Genomic DNA, 14,672 nt, shown 5'->3' with positions numbered 1-14,672 from the left:
CAGAAAAAAAAAAGAAAAAGAGAGAGAGCGAGAGAGAAAACTGACAGGAAACGATTTGTTGACTGCACCCGCCTTCCTCTCCTGCTGCAAAATGTGGGACATGACAGTACAAATCACAATTGCATAATGGATCTAGGTCAAACAACAAAAAATGACAGACCTGTGGAAAAGCAGCTCAAAACAAGGGAACTTTGGGAACAGTTCAAAGATTTTTAGGCAAAAGCTAAGATGCAGCTACGAGCCTTTCATCCACCTTTAATCTGAGGGTTCAACAAAGTAAAACACCATAAATGGGGATTAGGATGACACCACAAGTCTGTGCTTGTGATTCCTGCTGCTGTAAAGTGATGTTGTGCACGTGTGCTTGTGTGTGTATGTCTGTTTGTGTAGGGATACAAAAGAGGGAGCGGGTGGGGAGGAGTCACCAGTGGACAACAACAGCTCTTTTCATTGCTGTCAGTAGATCCGGGTCAGCTGTGCAGGAGATGCTGAGAGTCCTGCAGCTGTTGGAGGGAAGAACAGCAGAGCAAATGAGGATGGAGAAGGAATAGCAGTGTGTGTGTGTGTGTAAGTGTGTGCGTGCTAATCATGTTGTGGGTACAAAAATCAGTTTTACACAGTCACATTGTGGGAACCTGCCTCCTTTTTTGGGGGACCAAAAAAGTTCACATAATCATAACCAGAGTATGAAGACCTGGTCTGAGGTGAGAGTGAACCTCCGGGAAATTAAACAAAGATATAGACAATGTTTGTGTGTGTGCGTGTGTGTGTGTGTGTGAGAGAGAGAGAGAGAGAGACAGAGAGAGTGCATGTGTGTCTGTTGAATGAGGAGATCTCCCCTATACAGCTCGAGCAGCCAATCAGCTGGCTCACTCTGACATAAAACCTAAACAGAGGCGAAAACAAAGATGGCTTTATGCCAGAAGACGACAGCTTCTGCTTACTCAAACTATTCCCTCCGTCTGTTATTTGGGTTTTAAGCATGTGATATGACACCATTTGAATAATCCACACACACATAACCTCGAATATGAAAAACTGTGCAGAGCATCTTCCCCTCTCATACACTCTGAATTCTGGCATGGAGCTACATCAGAGAGCCACGCTGTATGAAATTTGTTGAAATATGTGTGAATCTTGGTGCGTGTAGTTGCTTTTTCCTCCATTTCTGTATTTTTCTTCTTCTTTTTTTTTCATTTCCCATCAGCGCTCTCCTTTTGTGGTGTCACAGAGTCTTGCTGCTGTTGTGACAATAGTGGTGAGTCATGCTCTCAAACAATGTGCCAAATTTGTCCATGATTAAATTCAGATTTATTATGCACGGGGACTCAACTCGACACTTTGATCTTCAATCTTTATCCTCTGTATCTGGGCAGAAGGCTTCACTAAGACAGACGGTAATCAGGAAAGGCTTTTCAGAGACAACAATAAGGAAAACTCATATTTTAAACTGTATTGAATTTTCCAGGAAACTAGTCCTGTAAGAGCTAATGTCTTTAGAACAGCGTATACTCAGGGAGGCCACGAGACTGTTGGGTAAAAGGTTTAATTCACAGAAAATGATCACAATGTTGGTTTAAATATTCAAAATGCCATTGCGTGTTGAAAAATGATGCTTAACTTTACATGTACATGTTCACATGTTTCCAGTCTTTAAGCTGAGCTAACTAGTTTTGATATGAGAGTGGGCTCAGTAATCAGAGTGAGCTCCCAGGAATATCAAATTAAGCTTCTTCCCAAAATGTTGCACTATTCCTTTAATACGTGTATGTAGTTGATTTAGTTTGGTTCTTATAAAGCATTTGTTCTTTATTTGATGGGCCGAGTAGGTCAGGATTTTGTTTTTAAATCTTGTTTTCAAACACAAAATCCTTCATGCGTCAGTGAACATTTGCTGTACCCATGAAGAGATGCTGCGAGTGCACAGTCGGGGAGTTTTATCTTATTAAGCCTTCACTCTTCTGGAGGATGAGTCAGTAATAAATACAGTGGAGGGCTGTTTTTGTGACAGCTTGTTAGAGAAGCTGCCAAACAAGCTTTTAGACACATTCTGCAAGGTTCAAAAGTGATTCATGATCAATCAGGTGAGTGGTTTCAACCAAAAGAACTTTTGAGAGGTCCTTTGTTGTGGTTATCCCTTTCACCATTATTCAGTTCTTTTATATTCATTCTTTGGAAAAAGATCTAATTAACCTCTTAGAAATTTAACTACCATGTGTCTTATCTTCTAGTTGGGGCACCTAAACACTGGAACTTAAAACACTAGTGGAGGAAAAGCTGAGATCTGCTTTCATTAAATGAAGCGATGTGCTGTTGACCTGACTGTCTCTGGGGGATTTTTGTCCTTCAGAGATGCTGAGCTGGGGGATTTTACCACCGGAGGGAAGGAATGAAGAGTCTGTTTGACAGATTTGAAGACATCAAGGTGATCTAATTTTGCCGCTTTACTCTCCTCTCTGAGAAGCTGATGTAGCCGTCCTTGAAAAGATTGAACTCCTCATATGTTAAAACTCCCCATCTGTGCACTCATGACGTCCTTTTCCATTCACTGCGATTATGGACAGTGGATGATACAGGCCGTATTTGGTGTACAAACATATGATTTGATTTTATTCTCATCGCCAAGCAAACATTCACTGGCCTTATAACAAGATAAATTATTGAATGTATTAAAAGATTCAATATTTCAGTTCAATATTTGTTTGAACTTGGTGAGAGTTACAAACCTCTGTGTCAGGGCTAAATCTTTTTACCATGCGCAGGATTGTAGCTATTCACAGCTTTAATTGGATGATAGAGTGGTCGGCAGCTAAATTTATCTGATGTGTTTATTTGTGGACCTAAGCAGAGAGCATTTTACACTCTGATTAACTTTCTTCATGGAAGCAGGTTAGTCAGAATGTAAAAGGAACCTGATGTTACTCTGCTTGTTCATCTGCAGTTTTTATCCTGTGTTTTCTTGTTCAGTGAGATAAGACTAGTCTGCTGTGGGTTTGAACACGTGAATTAAAGTCAGCTTCAGTGTCTGAGGTGGATTTGTGAAGGACAGTTACATTATTAACAACAAATGAAAGCCCTCCGTTCTGCATCTGAGATGTCGAATGTCTTTCCCCTTTTTTCTTATGAAGCTCTCAGATTTTTGCTCTCAGGTCCCAAACTCTTTTAGCACTTTGCCCAGGCGGAGCCACCTGACAGCTGTGTGGTAGCCTATGTCACCATGCTCCTCTAAAACTTCAAACTGTGATTCAGCGATCTTTTCCTGATGAAGTTAACTATTTTAGTTACAACAAGAGCAACATGGTTAATTTTTGGCACTGACTCACACAGCACCTGCCTGTGAAAATACGAAATATAAAAATACCACTTTTGGGTTCATTCCACTTAATAGCAACATTTCTTCCTGACAGATTTGAACAGCCATCTTTTGTAACACCTGCCAGTTTGCCCATTTCAGCCAAAGCGTTTCCAAGCATGCACTTACTTCTGTGAACGAATCACTCCTTGATGTAGGGCCTTTCATTGAGCACATTGCTGCCAGCTCCTGCTTCGTTTCAAACTTTCATTATCCCGTGCGCAAAGATAAGTAAGTGGGATGTGCCGTAGTAAAGCCAAAGAAGTCAGAATTGTCCATTTTGTTTTCCAGTTGAAGCTCCAGATTTCCTCCATTGTCACTGATCTGTTTTATTATGCTTCACCATGGAAGGTGAAGAGTAATAAAATCAAAGTCCACCAAAGGCTATTTGATAAACTCCCCCATTAGAAAATGGTTTACTGTATTTTGCGTGATTGTGAAAATCACAAAGCTGGTAGAGGTAAAGCGCACTTTCTTCTTTTTCATATGAGCTGACATCTTCCGGGAATTGCAATCTCACATCCTTTTCATAAACATCAGGTCCAAGACATTTACAGTGAAGCTTACACACACATGTTATATAAATCTTTAAAAAATATCAGTCAAACAAAAGCAACAACTGAATTGTGATTTCCCACAACTGCCAAAAAACAGTTTTCTGATGGGGAGTTTATTAAAGAGTGTTTGTTGGTTTGATGTATACCCATTTATGTTTGAATCCTAATTTCACACACAGGTCAGTGTGGGGGACACACAGACATGGCTCGCAAGAAATAGAATTTAATCTAAGGGGACAAAAAACCTAAACCACACCAGGAAAAGAATCACCTCTCTGCAAATATGCGGTCACATTCTAACAGTAACATCTACCAGTGTTTCTAAACTTCAAAGACTTCACCTCTGTCTTGTCTTCACTCATCAACTACTTGTTTATCTTCTGCCTGCTTCCCGTCCTCTGCACCCTCCTTATCTCTTTGGCCTATTATTACTTGTTTAAAACTCTGGTTTCCTGCAATCCTTCATCTCTGAGGAATCCTTGAGATACAGTCTAAATTTATCCTGTTTTCCCAGAAAGTCCTGAGCTCTCCATTGATGCCAAAGTGCCAGGGAAAGCCTCTGAGTCCCTGGCACGGAAAATTAAAGAGTGAGGTAAACAAATGCGTGGAAGCACTTTGCAACAGGAAATCTTTTTAAAGACAAAATTAAACACATTTTCAGGTTGCAGGTATATTTTGTTGTATTCAGTGGTCAATGCATTATGAATGCTAAGTTTTTATAGAACTGTTATTTTATTTAAAGATACAAAGTTATAAAAGGAAGCAGTAAAACAAGTTAATAAGGCATTAGTTCTGCAGTTGTAACTATTAGGAAGTTGGTAATAAGACTCAATGGGATTTTGCAAAATCTAAAAACAATACTTATTCAAGATTTCTAAAGCTTTAGTAAATTATATCTTTGTTCTAGTTTAATACTCGCAAGCACTAAAAAAAAAACCATTTGGTTTCACTGCACGTGGCTTCATGACAAAGATAGACAAAAACTGTACAAGTTATTCTGCACGTGACTTCGTTTCCTCACACATAGATCCAAACAGTAGAAGAACAGAAGATATTTTATCATCCTTCCTTCCAAACAATATATCTGATCCTCTTATGAGCAACAGCTCAGGCTGACAAATGACCCGCAATACAGGATGGACACATGAAGACGGTTGCATAATACCAGCAGACCTGCCTCCACGTGAGGGAGGCTTACTCACTGTAACCCACAGTAAACCCTCACAGGTATAGGTTACTCACTGTCATTTCATCATCATCGTCTGATATTTCATTTTCTCTGTGATTTGATTTGTGTCCAAAGGGTTATTCATCTGAGGAATGTCACGAAAAAGATTATCATGACCAGCAGGAATCGCACTGCAGCAGAAACAAGGCAGAAAAATACAATAAAAATAGTAAACAGGAGCAAAGGCTTCAGGGATGTGCTTCGTGTGCAGTTTAATATATCTGTGAGGAGGACATTTAATCTAACGATTTTGCCTTAATGTTCCTATAAATCAACACCAACCGATAATTTTAGGCCCCCTCTTCCTCCTGTACTTGACACTTTTCTCCAGGCTTCTGGGAGACTATTATACAACTTCATTCAAGTCATTACACCTTTATTGGCCCGAATGCATTCTGCACCATTTGCGGTTTATGTAGCTGAGAGCGTTTATTAGACAATCCCATCATTCAGCAGGTGAAGTGCTGCTTTGCGCAGAGTTGGCAACAACATTTGTGCAAATGTTGCTTTACAAACAAATAATACTACAGCTGCTCCTGCACTGCCACATAGACCAATAAAGTAGCACTTGCCTTACTGTGCTGCTGTTTCTCTGCAATTTAGCTTCATCACAAATTTCAGATATCTTGAACACACAAATTCAACCTGAGAAAGAAGGTTTAGGCTTGTGTCAAAGCGCAGCATCACTGATAAAAATCAGGACATATAATTAAAGCCTCCAGATGAGCTACTTAATGTGTTGAATATGTTATCTCAAAAAGTTTTAAATATTTTTAGTTTACAGCGGCCTAAATGTTAATACCCATAATTTTTTAATTAAGTATTTTATCCGTATAGTTTAAAAAAATATTATTTATTGTACTTATTTAATTTCTGCATCATTTCGTAAATTGCACAGTAGGTTATTTTATGTTTCTTGAATTGTTATATTTTAACGTCACTTGTATTTATTTTAATAATTATAACTTATATGACTTATACTATAGCCTGTTTTCTGATATAAACATGTATTTTTTGCGCAGATACTACAAAAAAACACATATTTAAGCAATCGGATGCATTGTGCTGCTGATGAATCTTGATTATGTGTGTGTGTGTGTGTGTGTGTGTGTGTGTGTGTGTGTGTGTGTGTGTGTGTGTGTGCGCGCGCGCGCTCGCCGTCGAGCGCTGTTAGGAGGAGTCTGTGTCGGAGGGGGGCGGTGTGTGCCGAGCCGCTCCGTGAGCTCACTGGCTGCTCTGTCTCTAATGTGTGAGAGTCCTCTTAGAGGTCTGGCCACCGCGACCGACGTTTGGTCATTAGGTGACTGAAGCTCGCAGTGTGCGGACACTCCAGCACCGCCTTCAGTCCGACCCCGGGACCGGGAGAAGTCAGACAGAGGAGACTTTACGCACAGCTCTGCTGAGGAGATGGAATGCATTGAAAGGACTCCGACTCTGTGAAAGTTTGGGTTTTTCTCGTGGAAAAGCAAATTACAGACAATTAATCGGAATGCAGTCACGCTTCACATTCGCCTTCTTTTGAGGTGCAGCAGAGGATGACACCTGCACCACACTTGGCATCTTTGAATAGTAGGTCAAAGCTTCTGCGAGAGTGACTTTCTGCCTCTCATTCTGCACTCAGATCACAGTCCCGCTCGCTCTGGTCCTTGGTTATTTTCTGCAGCTGCAGAATCAGTGCATGTGTTGCGCTCCTATAGCCTATGTCTTCATCTTTGCACCGTCGCGGACTGCGGCAGGAACGCACAAGCGGGCAATCATCTCGTACCTGGACTGCGCGTAAACGCAGGTGAGCTGCTCTGAGGACAGTCATGTACATTTCTGGTTCTGCTGTCACATTTTTCATCTCTTTGAACCAAAGAGAAGGTTTAAAGCAAGGAATAGCCAGATGTAGCTCTGTAAACAGCCTGAAGTGCATTCTGTGCTCACTGTGCTATATATTCACCATGTTGGTTCAAGCATTTGCTGATTAAGAGAGGAATCCCTTTAATAGTTTAAAATCCAGGAATCTGGAGGGAGATTAAATTAGACTGGTGGTTAACCCCTTATAGACCAGTTTATCCTGTGAGCTTTTTGCCCTTAAGGGTTGAAACAAATGGTGTTAATCCACATTGACTATGTTAAACGTTAAATAAGCATTGCACCAGCAGTTTCAATTAGCTCCCCAGAGATGTTTAGTCTCAGTGAATTTTTATCCCAAAATGGTTTAATTACTGCAAAAATTCATGATGTTTACCCAACATTTCCAGGATGTTGGAGGCGCTTTTGGGATCTCCTCTGAAATTCAATGCACAGTTGAGTCCTTTTTTGGCTGCACAAGATGAGTTTAAAGAGGTTACAGTCAGCCACCGGGTCATTTGGCAGTAGATGATGTGTTTGTGGGATTAGTTGGCTTTGTTTACGTTCGTTCTACTTTGCATTAGATTAAACTCTTTCCTTTTTTTGTCTCTGTCATTCAGCACTCTCTGACATGCCTGCACTACTCACCTCTTCATGAGATCACACCTCCTGGATATTTAGAATAAAAGAAAAGGAAAAACTTCCTCCTCATCACCAGTGAGGCAGTATAATCTGTGAAGCACTGACTGACTCACCATGGGCACCGTACTATCATTATCACCCAGCTCTCGCAAATCAGGCTACTATGACAACCGTCCCGGCTCTCTCAGCCACTACCCGAGCCTCAGCAGCCGCTCCCTCAACAGCCAAAAAGACCGCGGGCTAAAGAGGGGCCAGTCCATCTTCCTCCCAGCACTCACATGGAAGAGACTTGTGGCCTCTACAAAGAAGAAGGGCAACTCGAAGAAAGGCTCTGGTGGCCCGGTGGCCCTCGGGGATCCTCTGAATAACAACAACAACATTAACATCTACCAGAAGGATCCCGTGCTGCACCTCAACCGTGAGAATGTGAAGAAGTCGCTGTCATGTGCCAACCTGTCCAGCTACGAGGGAACAGCCGGTCTGGGTCTGGGGCTCGGCTACGGACTGGGGATGGGTCAGGGACATGGATATGGCTACACCAAATCCCAGCAACTTTCCTCTGTGAAAAAAGTCCCCCAGGGCACGGTGACCTCGTCTCCGAAGCGCGTCATCGTCCAGGCCTCCACCAGCGAGCTCCTCCGCTGTTTGGGGGAGTTCCTGTGCTGTCGCTGCTACCGCCTGAAGCACCTGTCTCCGGCCGATCCGGTGCTCTGGCTGCGGGCTGTGGACCGCTCGCTGCTGCTGCAGGGCTGGCAGGACCAGGCCTTCGTTACTCCGGCCAACGTGGTCTTCGTCTACATGCTGTGCCGAGACGTAGTGGATGGTGATCTAGTGGCGTCGGAGCACGAGCTGCAGGCCATCCTGCTCACCTGCCTCTACCTGTCCTACTCCTACATGGGCAATGAGATCTCATACCCTCTTAAGCCCTTCCTGGTAGAGGCGGGCAAGGAGGCCTTCTGGGACCGCTGCCTCGCCATCATCGACGCCACAAGCTCCAAGATGCTGCGCATCAATGCAGACCCACACTTTTTCACACAAGTATTTGCTGAACTCAAGAGCGAAGGAGGCTGCGGCCCTCAGGATTATAGCCGGGTGCTTGATCGGTGAGCACCCATCCTCGCTGACCACATGCCTTTGTGTACACTCATGCACTCGTACACACACACACACACACACACACACACATAATTGTCATGCAGATTGCTCCACCCCTTTTTCTTCTATGAAGGCCTATCTTAAAAGAATTACACAGAAGTATTGAATCATTGCATTTGTGCTTGTTGCCATTGTCCCATCCGTCCACAGATAACTGGTTGAGTGGGGCTTACAGCTGTTTGTGAGTTTACTTTAACCATTTGGTCCACCTGCTCCCTTCCGTGTCTGGTCCCAGTCGTCCCAGCTACTCCTCTGTATCTGCACAGCCTCACCTTAACATTATCAATCTGTATGCACAAGGCAAGGAGATGCCATCACCTTACGCAAAGCACGTTTTTTTTCCCAATGTGAGTGACAGAAGAGAAAATAGGGCTCAGACAACATAGTCCACATGAAAATTTCATGGATAATACAAAGCAACATCTTGACATCCTCCGCCGTCTCAAGTGCCCGCGGTTCAGACTGATGGGAACAGCTGAGACGTCCATGTTTGCTCAGTAAAACAAAACGAACAGGCAGTGTGTTTTTGTGGAGCCTTTTGAGGGAACACTTGCTGTTTGTTTTTCCCTTCACTCACTCAAACCTGCCAGCGGCTCTTCCGTGTGTTAAAGTCTCATTTAACCCTGAGGAGGAAGCCGAACATGCGTTTACCGTGGGCATGTTTGGTGCGAGCGCATGCATGGCTGTGCGCGCAGGCATCGTGCGCTGGACGGCAGCCAAGGTCATCAGCTGTTTACCCCATCCTTTGTTCCCTGCATCTTGTTGACAGGGCACCCACAGCCGTGGTATTAATGAGATTAGCCGATTACTGCTGCCCCTCCCCTACGTCAACCTCTTCCCCTTCTTGTCCGGTCGGCAGCCCTGCAGACCTTCAGTGGCTAATCCAGCCCAGGCAGGACTGGGCAGGACTATAGACACACACACATTAAAATACTTTGCTGTGTGTGCTTTATTCTCCGTGCTGCGTGAATGTGTGGCACACGTGTGCAGCTTGGGGTCCAAGGTGGAGGCAGCAAATCTTTCCAGAGGCCATCCAGGCAGAAATGACAGACGAAAGGCGTTTGTTATTGCTGCTTCTGAATTTGTCCCACTTTCTCATCCCTCACCTGCGCATCCTCATCTGCCATCAACAGGCTCTCAGGAACTGGGAGTTCATTTCTTTCATGTTCCTCCCTCCGCTCGACTATTCCCTTGAATGAAGCCATTGGCATTTGTGCTTCAGTGGCTTTAATCCCTGGTCCTCGTGTGTTTTACTGTGCATGTCAGTGATGGGTCACAGATGAGCTCCGAGTTCATTGTTTTTAGATTTTAAGGGCTTATCAACTGCATTTGAACCACTGTAGTCATAAGAAGATTTGGTTCTACAGTAATTTATATTTGGTGGCTTTTTATTTTTTTTCTGGGAGCTCTCTCTTCTTTCACATGCATGCAGGGGAAGCCAGAGGAAGGGAGAGCAGCTGCAAGACCCAGCTGAGAACAGAGCAGGCATCAGCGGCAGCAGACGTGATATTTATTAAGTCAGACACAGCATGGAAGGACGAGCTGGGGTGGAAGTGGGTTGCAAAGTGACTTGCCCTATATGAGATAGAAAGTTGGCTCTGTAGAAGGGTAACGGCTGAGCAATCAGCTGATCTGGGCTTGCGTTAAAATCAGCCAATCTGCCAAGATTGTGGCTGAGCTTGACTTCATGGCCGCCGTGAACTAGAGCTACGTCTTGTAATGCTGACAGCACAATAAAAGCTCGATTAAAGCCCAAATGTTCAAATTTTCAGAAAAACGCTAGACGTATGGATTCTTTTAGATTTTTTAATCAAGGTTGATAAACTCACATATTTAAAGGGTTTGGGGGAGAAAAATGAAGAGGCTTCCCAACTTATTTTGGGCTTATGCTCCTTTAAAAATTATATGTGTGTCTGTGACTCATCGCTGATGCGTATGTCTAATTGTAAAACGTGTTTTTAAAAGAAAAATGTAAGTCATTTACATAAAGAAGGTAAATGTTTGTGGAAAAAAAGATATCTTTTTGTTCTCCTCCTCTTTTAATCACTTCAAGATCCTTCAGAGTCTTTCCTGTGACCCTTATTTTGGGTTCTTGAGGGGGTTTATGATGAATTTGAACCAAGAAGCTGTTTAAAACATAAAAATTTCTTATTGTGTGAAGTGGAAATGCCTTAATCTTATTGTAGCAGGGCATCTGGAGGTTTTGGTGCTCCACCTCCCTTCTCCACGTGGCAATCACTTTGGTGTGATGCTTCGCTATATTCTCGGCCACAAGGTCGTACGATACACGAGCATCTTCTAATCCTGCAGCCCAATCAAACAGATAGAGGGAACCCAGGATGAAAACATGGAGAAATAAGCAAACAATTCCCCTCGAGTGAAGCCTTCAAGCCCAGCTCTGACAAAGTGAAGGCTGCCCCACCGCCTACTCCAGCTCATCCAAGCTTACTGGAGTTGAGCCTCCCTGCTCTCCTGAGGGGTCTCGCATGAGCTCACGCCAGCCTGAGAGGAGCGACTGTGGTGAGTCACGCTCGGAGAGTCGAGTAGTGAAACATCGCTTTCTCTACAGCGTTGACCAGCAGCCATTTTGGACTTGTAGGTCAGCGCAGCTCTCTCTGCGGCCTGGTTTCGTCTCTAACAAGGACACTTGTGTCTTAACTCACCCCCTCCTGCCTCTCCCCTCCCTACACACACTCAGCTGTTGTTCCCTGCCTGTTTCATTAGATTTGACACCCCGCACCCGCCAGCCATTGTCAGGACGAGGAAGGGCAGAATGGGCCAGTTTGTTGGCACCGGCTTGGTTTGTGTTTGCGTGTGCATGCAGGTCAAAGTTAAGGGCAACATCTGCTTCCACCATGCAGCTCGTGCAGACCTGGGTGATAATTAAATCATCTCATTGACATCAGCAAGAAATGAGGAGTAGAGGAGCACATCGCGACCCTTTTCTTTTAATGAAAAAGGCCTTTTTCTTACACGTGGCCTATTCTTCACTCTCTGTAGCAGCACAGACACAGCACAGAACCACGATTATATCAGCCTGATCGTTAGAATTTGACCCTAAACAAAAAGGCAACACCTCCCCCGCCCCTTTTTTCAGCACATCTGTCCAATCAGTCGGCAGCTGGACTGTATAGCTGTTCCTTAACTAACTCGCTTTTTAGCTGGAACTGTAATTCTGTTTTATCCAATCAAAACCCCCCGATATGCGTCCCGAGCGGATTCTTGCTTCTGACTGACGGCGGACACACGATGCCTGTGATTTAACCGTGATAAAACAGTGCAGTTTGGACCTCGCTCTGTAGATGGGACCTCCGTCTGGGACTTTGGCAACTGAGAGTTGCAGAATATTTCAGGTGGCTCTTTGCAGGAGGCTTTGGCTATTTGTGAACAATGTTACAAAAGACTTAAAAGATAAGTCTGGTATTGTTCTTTATTTTTCTTACTGTCAACAAGCATCAGACTGGGTTTTTACGCTTTCAGACTTGTCTGCAAGCTGGTTCTGACTGAAGACGGGACGTGAATGTATACTTTTATTTTATGAAAAAGGGGTGGGCACTTTAGTTTATAGGAAACATCAATGACACAGGAGGAAATTAGTTGGGGAATTTACAGCTGCAGGGTTCGAGTTAGAAAAACTACAGTGCCTATGTTCATTAAATTAAGCAGCATGTGTTTGTGTTTAAGCTGCTGCGTATCAATAATTATTTGATCTGTTGACACTAAGAAATCTGGAAAGTACATCACTGCTTATCCTTTAAGCTGCCACAGCTCTGTGAGCTGTGTTATTTCAGTGCTGCTGTAGGTTGGTGTGTCATTTCAATGGCACGCCTTAGACTGATGATGTAAATACGAGGATGTGTAACAAAAAGAACTGTTAAGAATGAAAAAATGAACAAAAACAAATAGTGTTGCTGTGTAGTAGCATGCATGCCAGCCAGGTAGTTTAGATATTTTTCTTTCTTTTTTTTTTACTTCTGCTTTTGTTGGATATGTGTGATGTTTTAAATGAATTTCTATGGTAATTTAAAACTGGATCTCATTGGTTACAGGAAACACGATGTCGTCAGTATTAAAGTCTCTCATGGCTGCAGGTGTAACGATCAACATTATGGTCTGCTCATGTTCAGAAACACTAGAGACATTTAACGAAACAGAAAAGCTCGTTTTTCGAAAGTCCTGAAAGATCAAAGCGTGTCACGTGACTCACTCTCACACCAGGCTTCATTTGTCACTTCGCTAAGTTAGATGTGGTCATCTGGAGTCTTTTTTAAAACCCGAGCTCACCCCTGTCTTGTTGCTAAATTCGTAAAGAACTGATCGAGTTAGAGGCTTTTCTCATCGATGCACCAGCTGGTGACACAAAGGCGTCCATTGTGCGTGCAGCAGTCGTCGCAGGCGGCTCCGGCTCGGCCTGCGTCCTCTGATGCAAAACAACACGTTAAAATTTCACCACAACTTCACTTTATTTCTGCGTCTTTTCCTGTGCCAGGAGTGGACAGATGTTAGTCCAGAGATAAATATGTAACTGTCCAGTCCATTTCCTCCTCCACCGCTGCTGCTGCTCCTGAGTTTCCATGGTTACTTTCCTCAGACATCTTTTATAACTGTCGCACCGAGATGAAGCAGCACCTCGAGCGACTTTTGTAAAGCCACTCAAGTGTGCGTCTCTCTAAAAGTGAAAATACTGTTGATGGGGAAAACTTGAAGAAAAACAAATGTGACTGTTTCATTTTTTTTTCTTTTTTTTGTTGTTTATTTCCTTTTTCATGATGATGACGATGATGATGTTTACTATATTGATTATTTAATAAAGTATTGAGCTGAAATCCAAACCTGCTGCTTCCCATTTTCCACTTAAATAAACTGCCTTTGTCCTCCACACAGCACATGATGATATATTCTCTGCATTCAATCCAGCTAACTTAAGGCTGGCTGTAAATTCATGTGGGACATAAGAAAAAAACTTAATGCACAGACACACAATGGCGCTGCGCTGCAGATGGCCTTTTGGCTTCCTGTCAGTGAGGGCTGGGCTCCATCTGAGCATTTCTCTGCACTCAGTTGCCACCCTTTCCTCTGTTACCACAGGTGGAATTGCTGTGATGTGAAGCTGCCTCTGCTCTCCTCCGAGTGCGATGAGAAGATTTTTATACGACATGAAAGAACAAAGTTGGTGCTGCAGAGCTGAGACGGCTTTGTTCTGCAAGCGTACATGAGTTTAAAATGAGAAACGCAGAGAGGAAAGCAGGTTTTGTGTTGCTGATTTAGTAGCTGTGGTCAGCAGAGCGTCTGCCTCGGGCTGCCTTCACACACACACACACACACACGCACGTATGCACACACACACATGCACGTATGCACGCACACACACACACACACACACACACACACACCGATATCTCTACATCTTAGCTGCTTCTCTTCCCACAACTTTGCATTTTTCTAAAAATTTTTCTTAAAATTTTGATTCAGAAACTACAACATTTATTTCTTGTTACGTTTACATTACTTTAAAAGAAAAGGACACCTTCGAATTGGTGCACTGTTACTAGCTAATAATAATAGTTACATAAATGAACCGCATACATGAACTTTATATGTAATACTGTGAAAGCAGAATATTCTCCAATAGCTCCAACATATTCGAACTGGCACAAAATCACAGCACTGAGGGAAAAAACAATCATAGGCATCGTCCGCTCAATGTTATTGTTAAAGGTAATATTGAATCAGATACCCTAGCAGAAGCCATTAAAGGCGTTTTAATGGCTGGCTCAGTAATAAATTGAGCTGAAGTTTTAGACTGTTTTGCTTTCTAACATTTAACTGAGCCATCGTTAGCCTGTTCTAGGCCTCAGTCACACAGGCTAAGAGTTTAGTTGCCAAACCTTTGGCAGTCGCA

The 14,672-nt window shown here is 43.3% G+C and overlaps 1 protein-coding gene across 1 annotated transcript; it reads left to right on the top strand.

Annotated features, from left to right (window-relative positions):
* The first annotated feature begins 6,393 nt into the window (after window positions 1–6,393).
* On the top strand, window positions 6,394–13,602 carry LOC146682716 (cyclin-dependent kinase 5 activator 1). Its single transcript, XM_085446286.1, has 2 exons — window positions 6,394–6,923; window positions 7,594–13,602. Exon 2 carries the CDS (start codon window positions 7,730–7,732, stop codon window positions 8,720–8,722), a length of 993 nt encoding a protein of 330 aa, XP_085302412.1. The 5' UTR covers window positions 6,394–6,923; window positions 7,594–7,729; the 3' UTR covers window positions 8,723–13,602.
* The last annotated feature ends 1,070 nt before the right edge of the window (window positions 13,603–14,672 follow it).

This window comes from Copadichromis virginalis, linkage group LG22 (assembly GCF_057382275.1).
Source record: "Copadichromis virginalis isolate Kocher_CV1m ecotype Utaka linkage group LG22, C_Virginalis_male_GT1.1, whole genome shotgun sequence".
In the NCBI taxonomy this organism is placed as follows: domain Eukaryota; kingdom Metazoa; phylum Chordata; class Actinopteri; order Cichliformes; family Cichlidae; genus Copadichromis; species Copadichromis virginalis.
The sequence above is the reverse complement of the archived record's forward strand: the minus strand, read 5'-3'. Positions and strand labels throughout refer to the sequence as shown.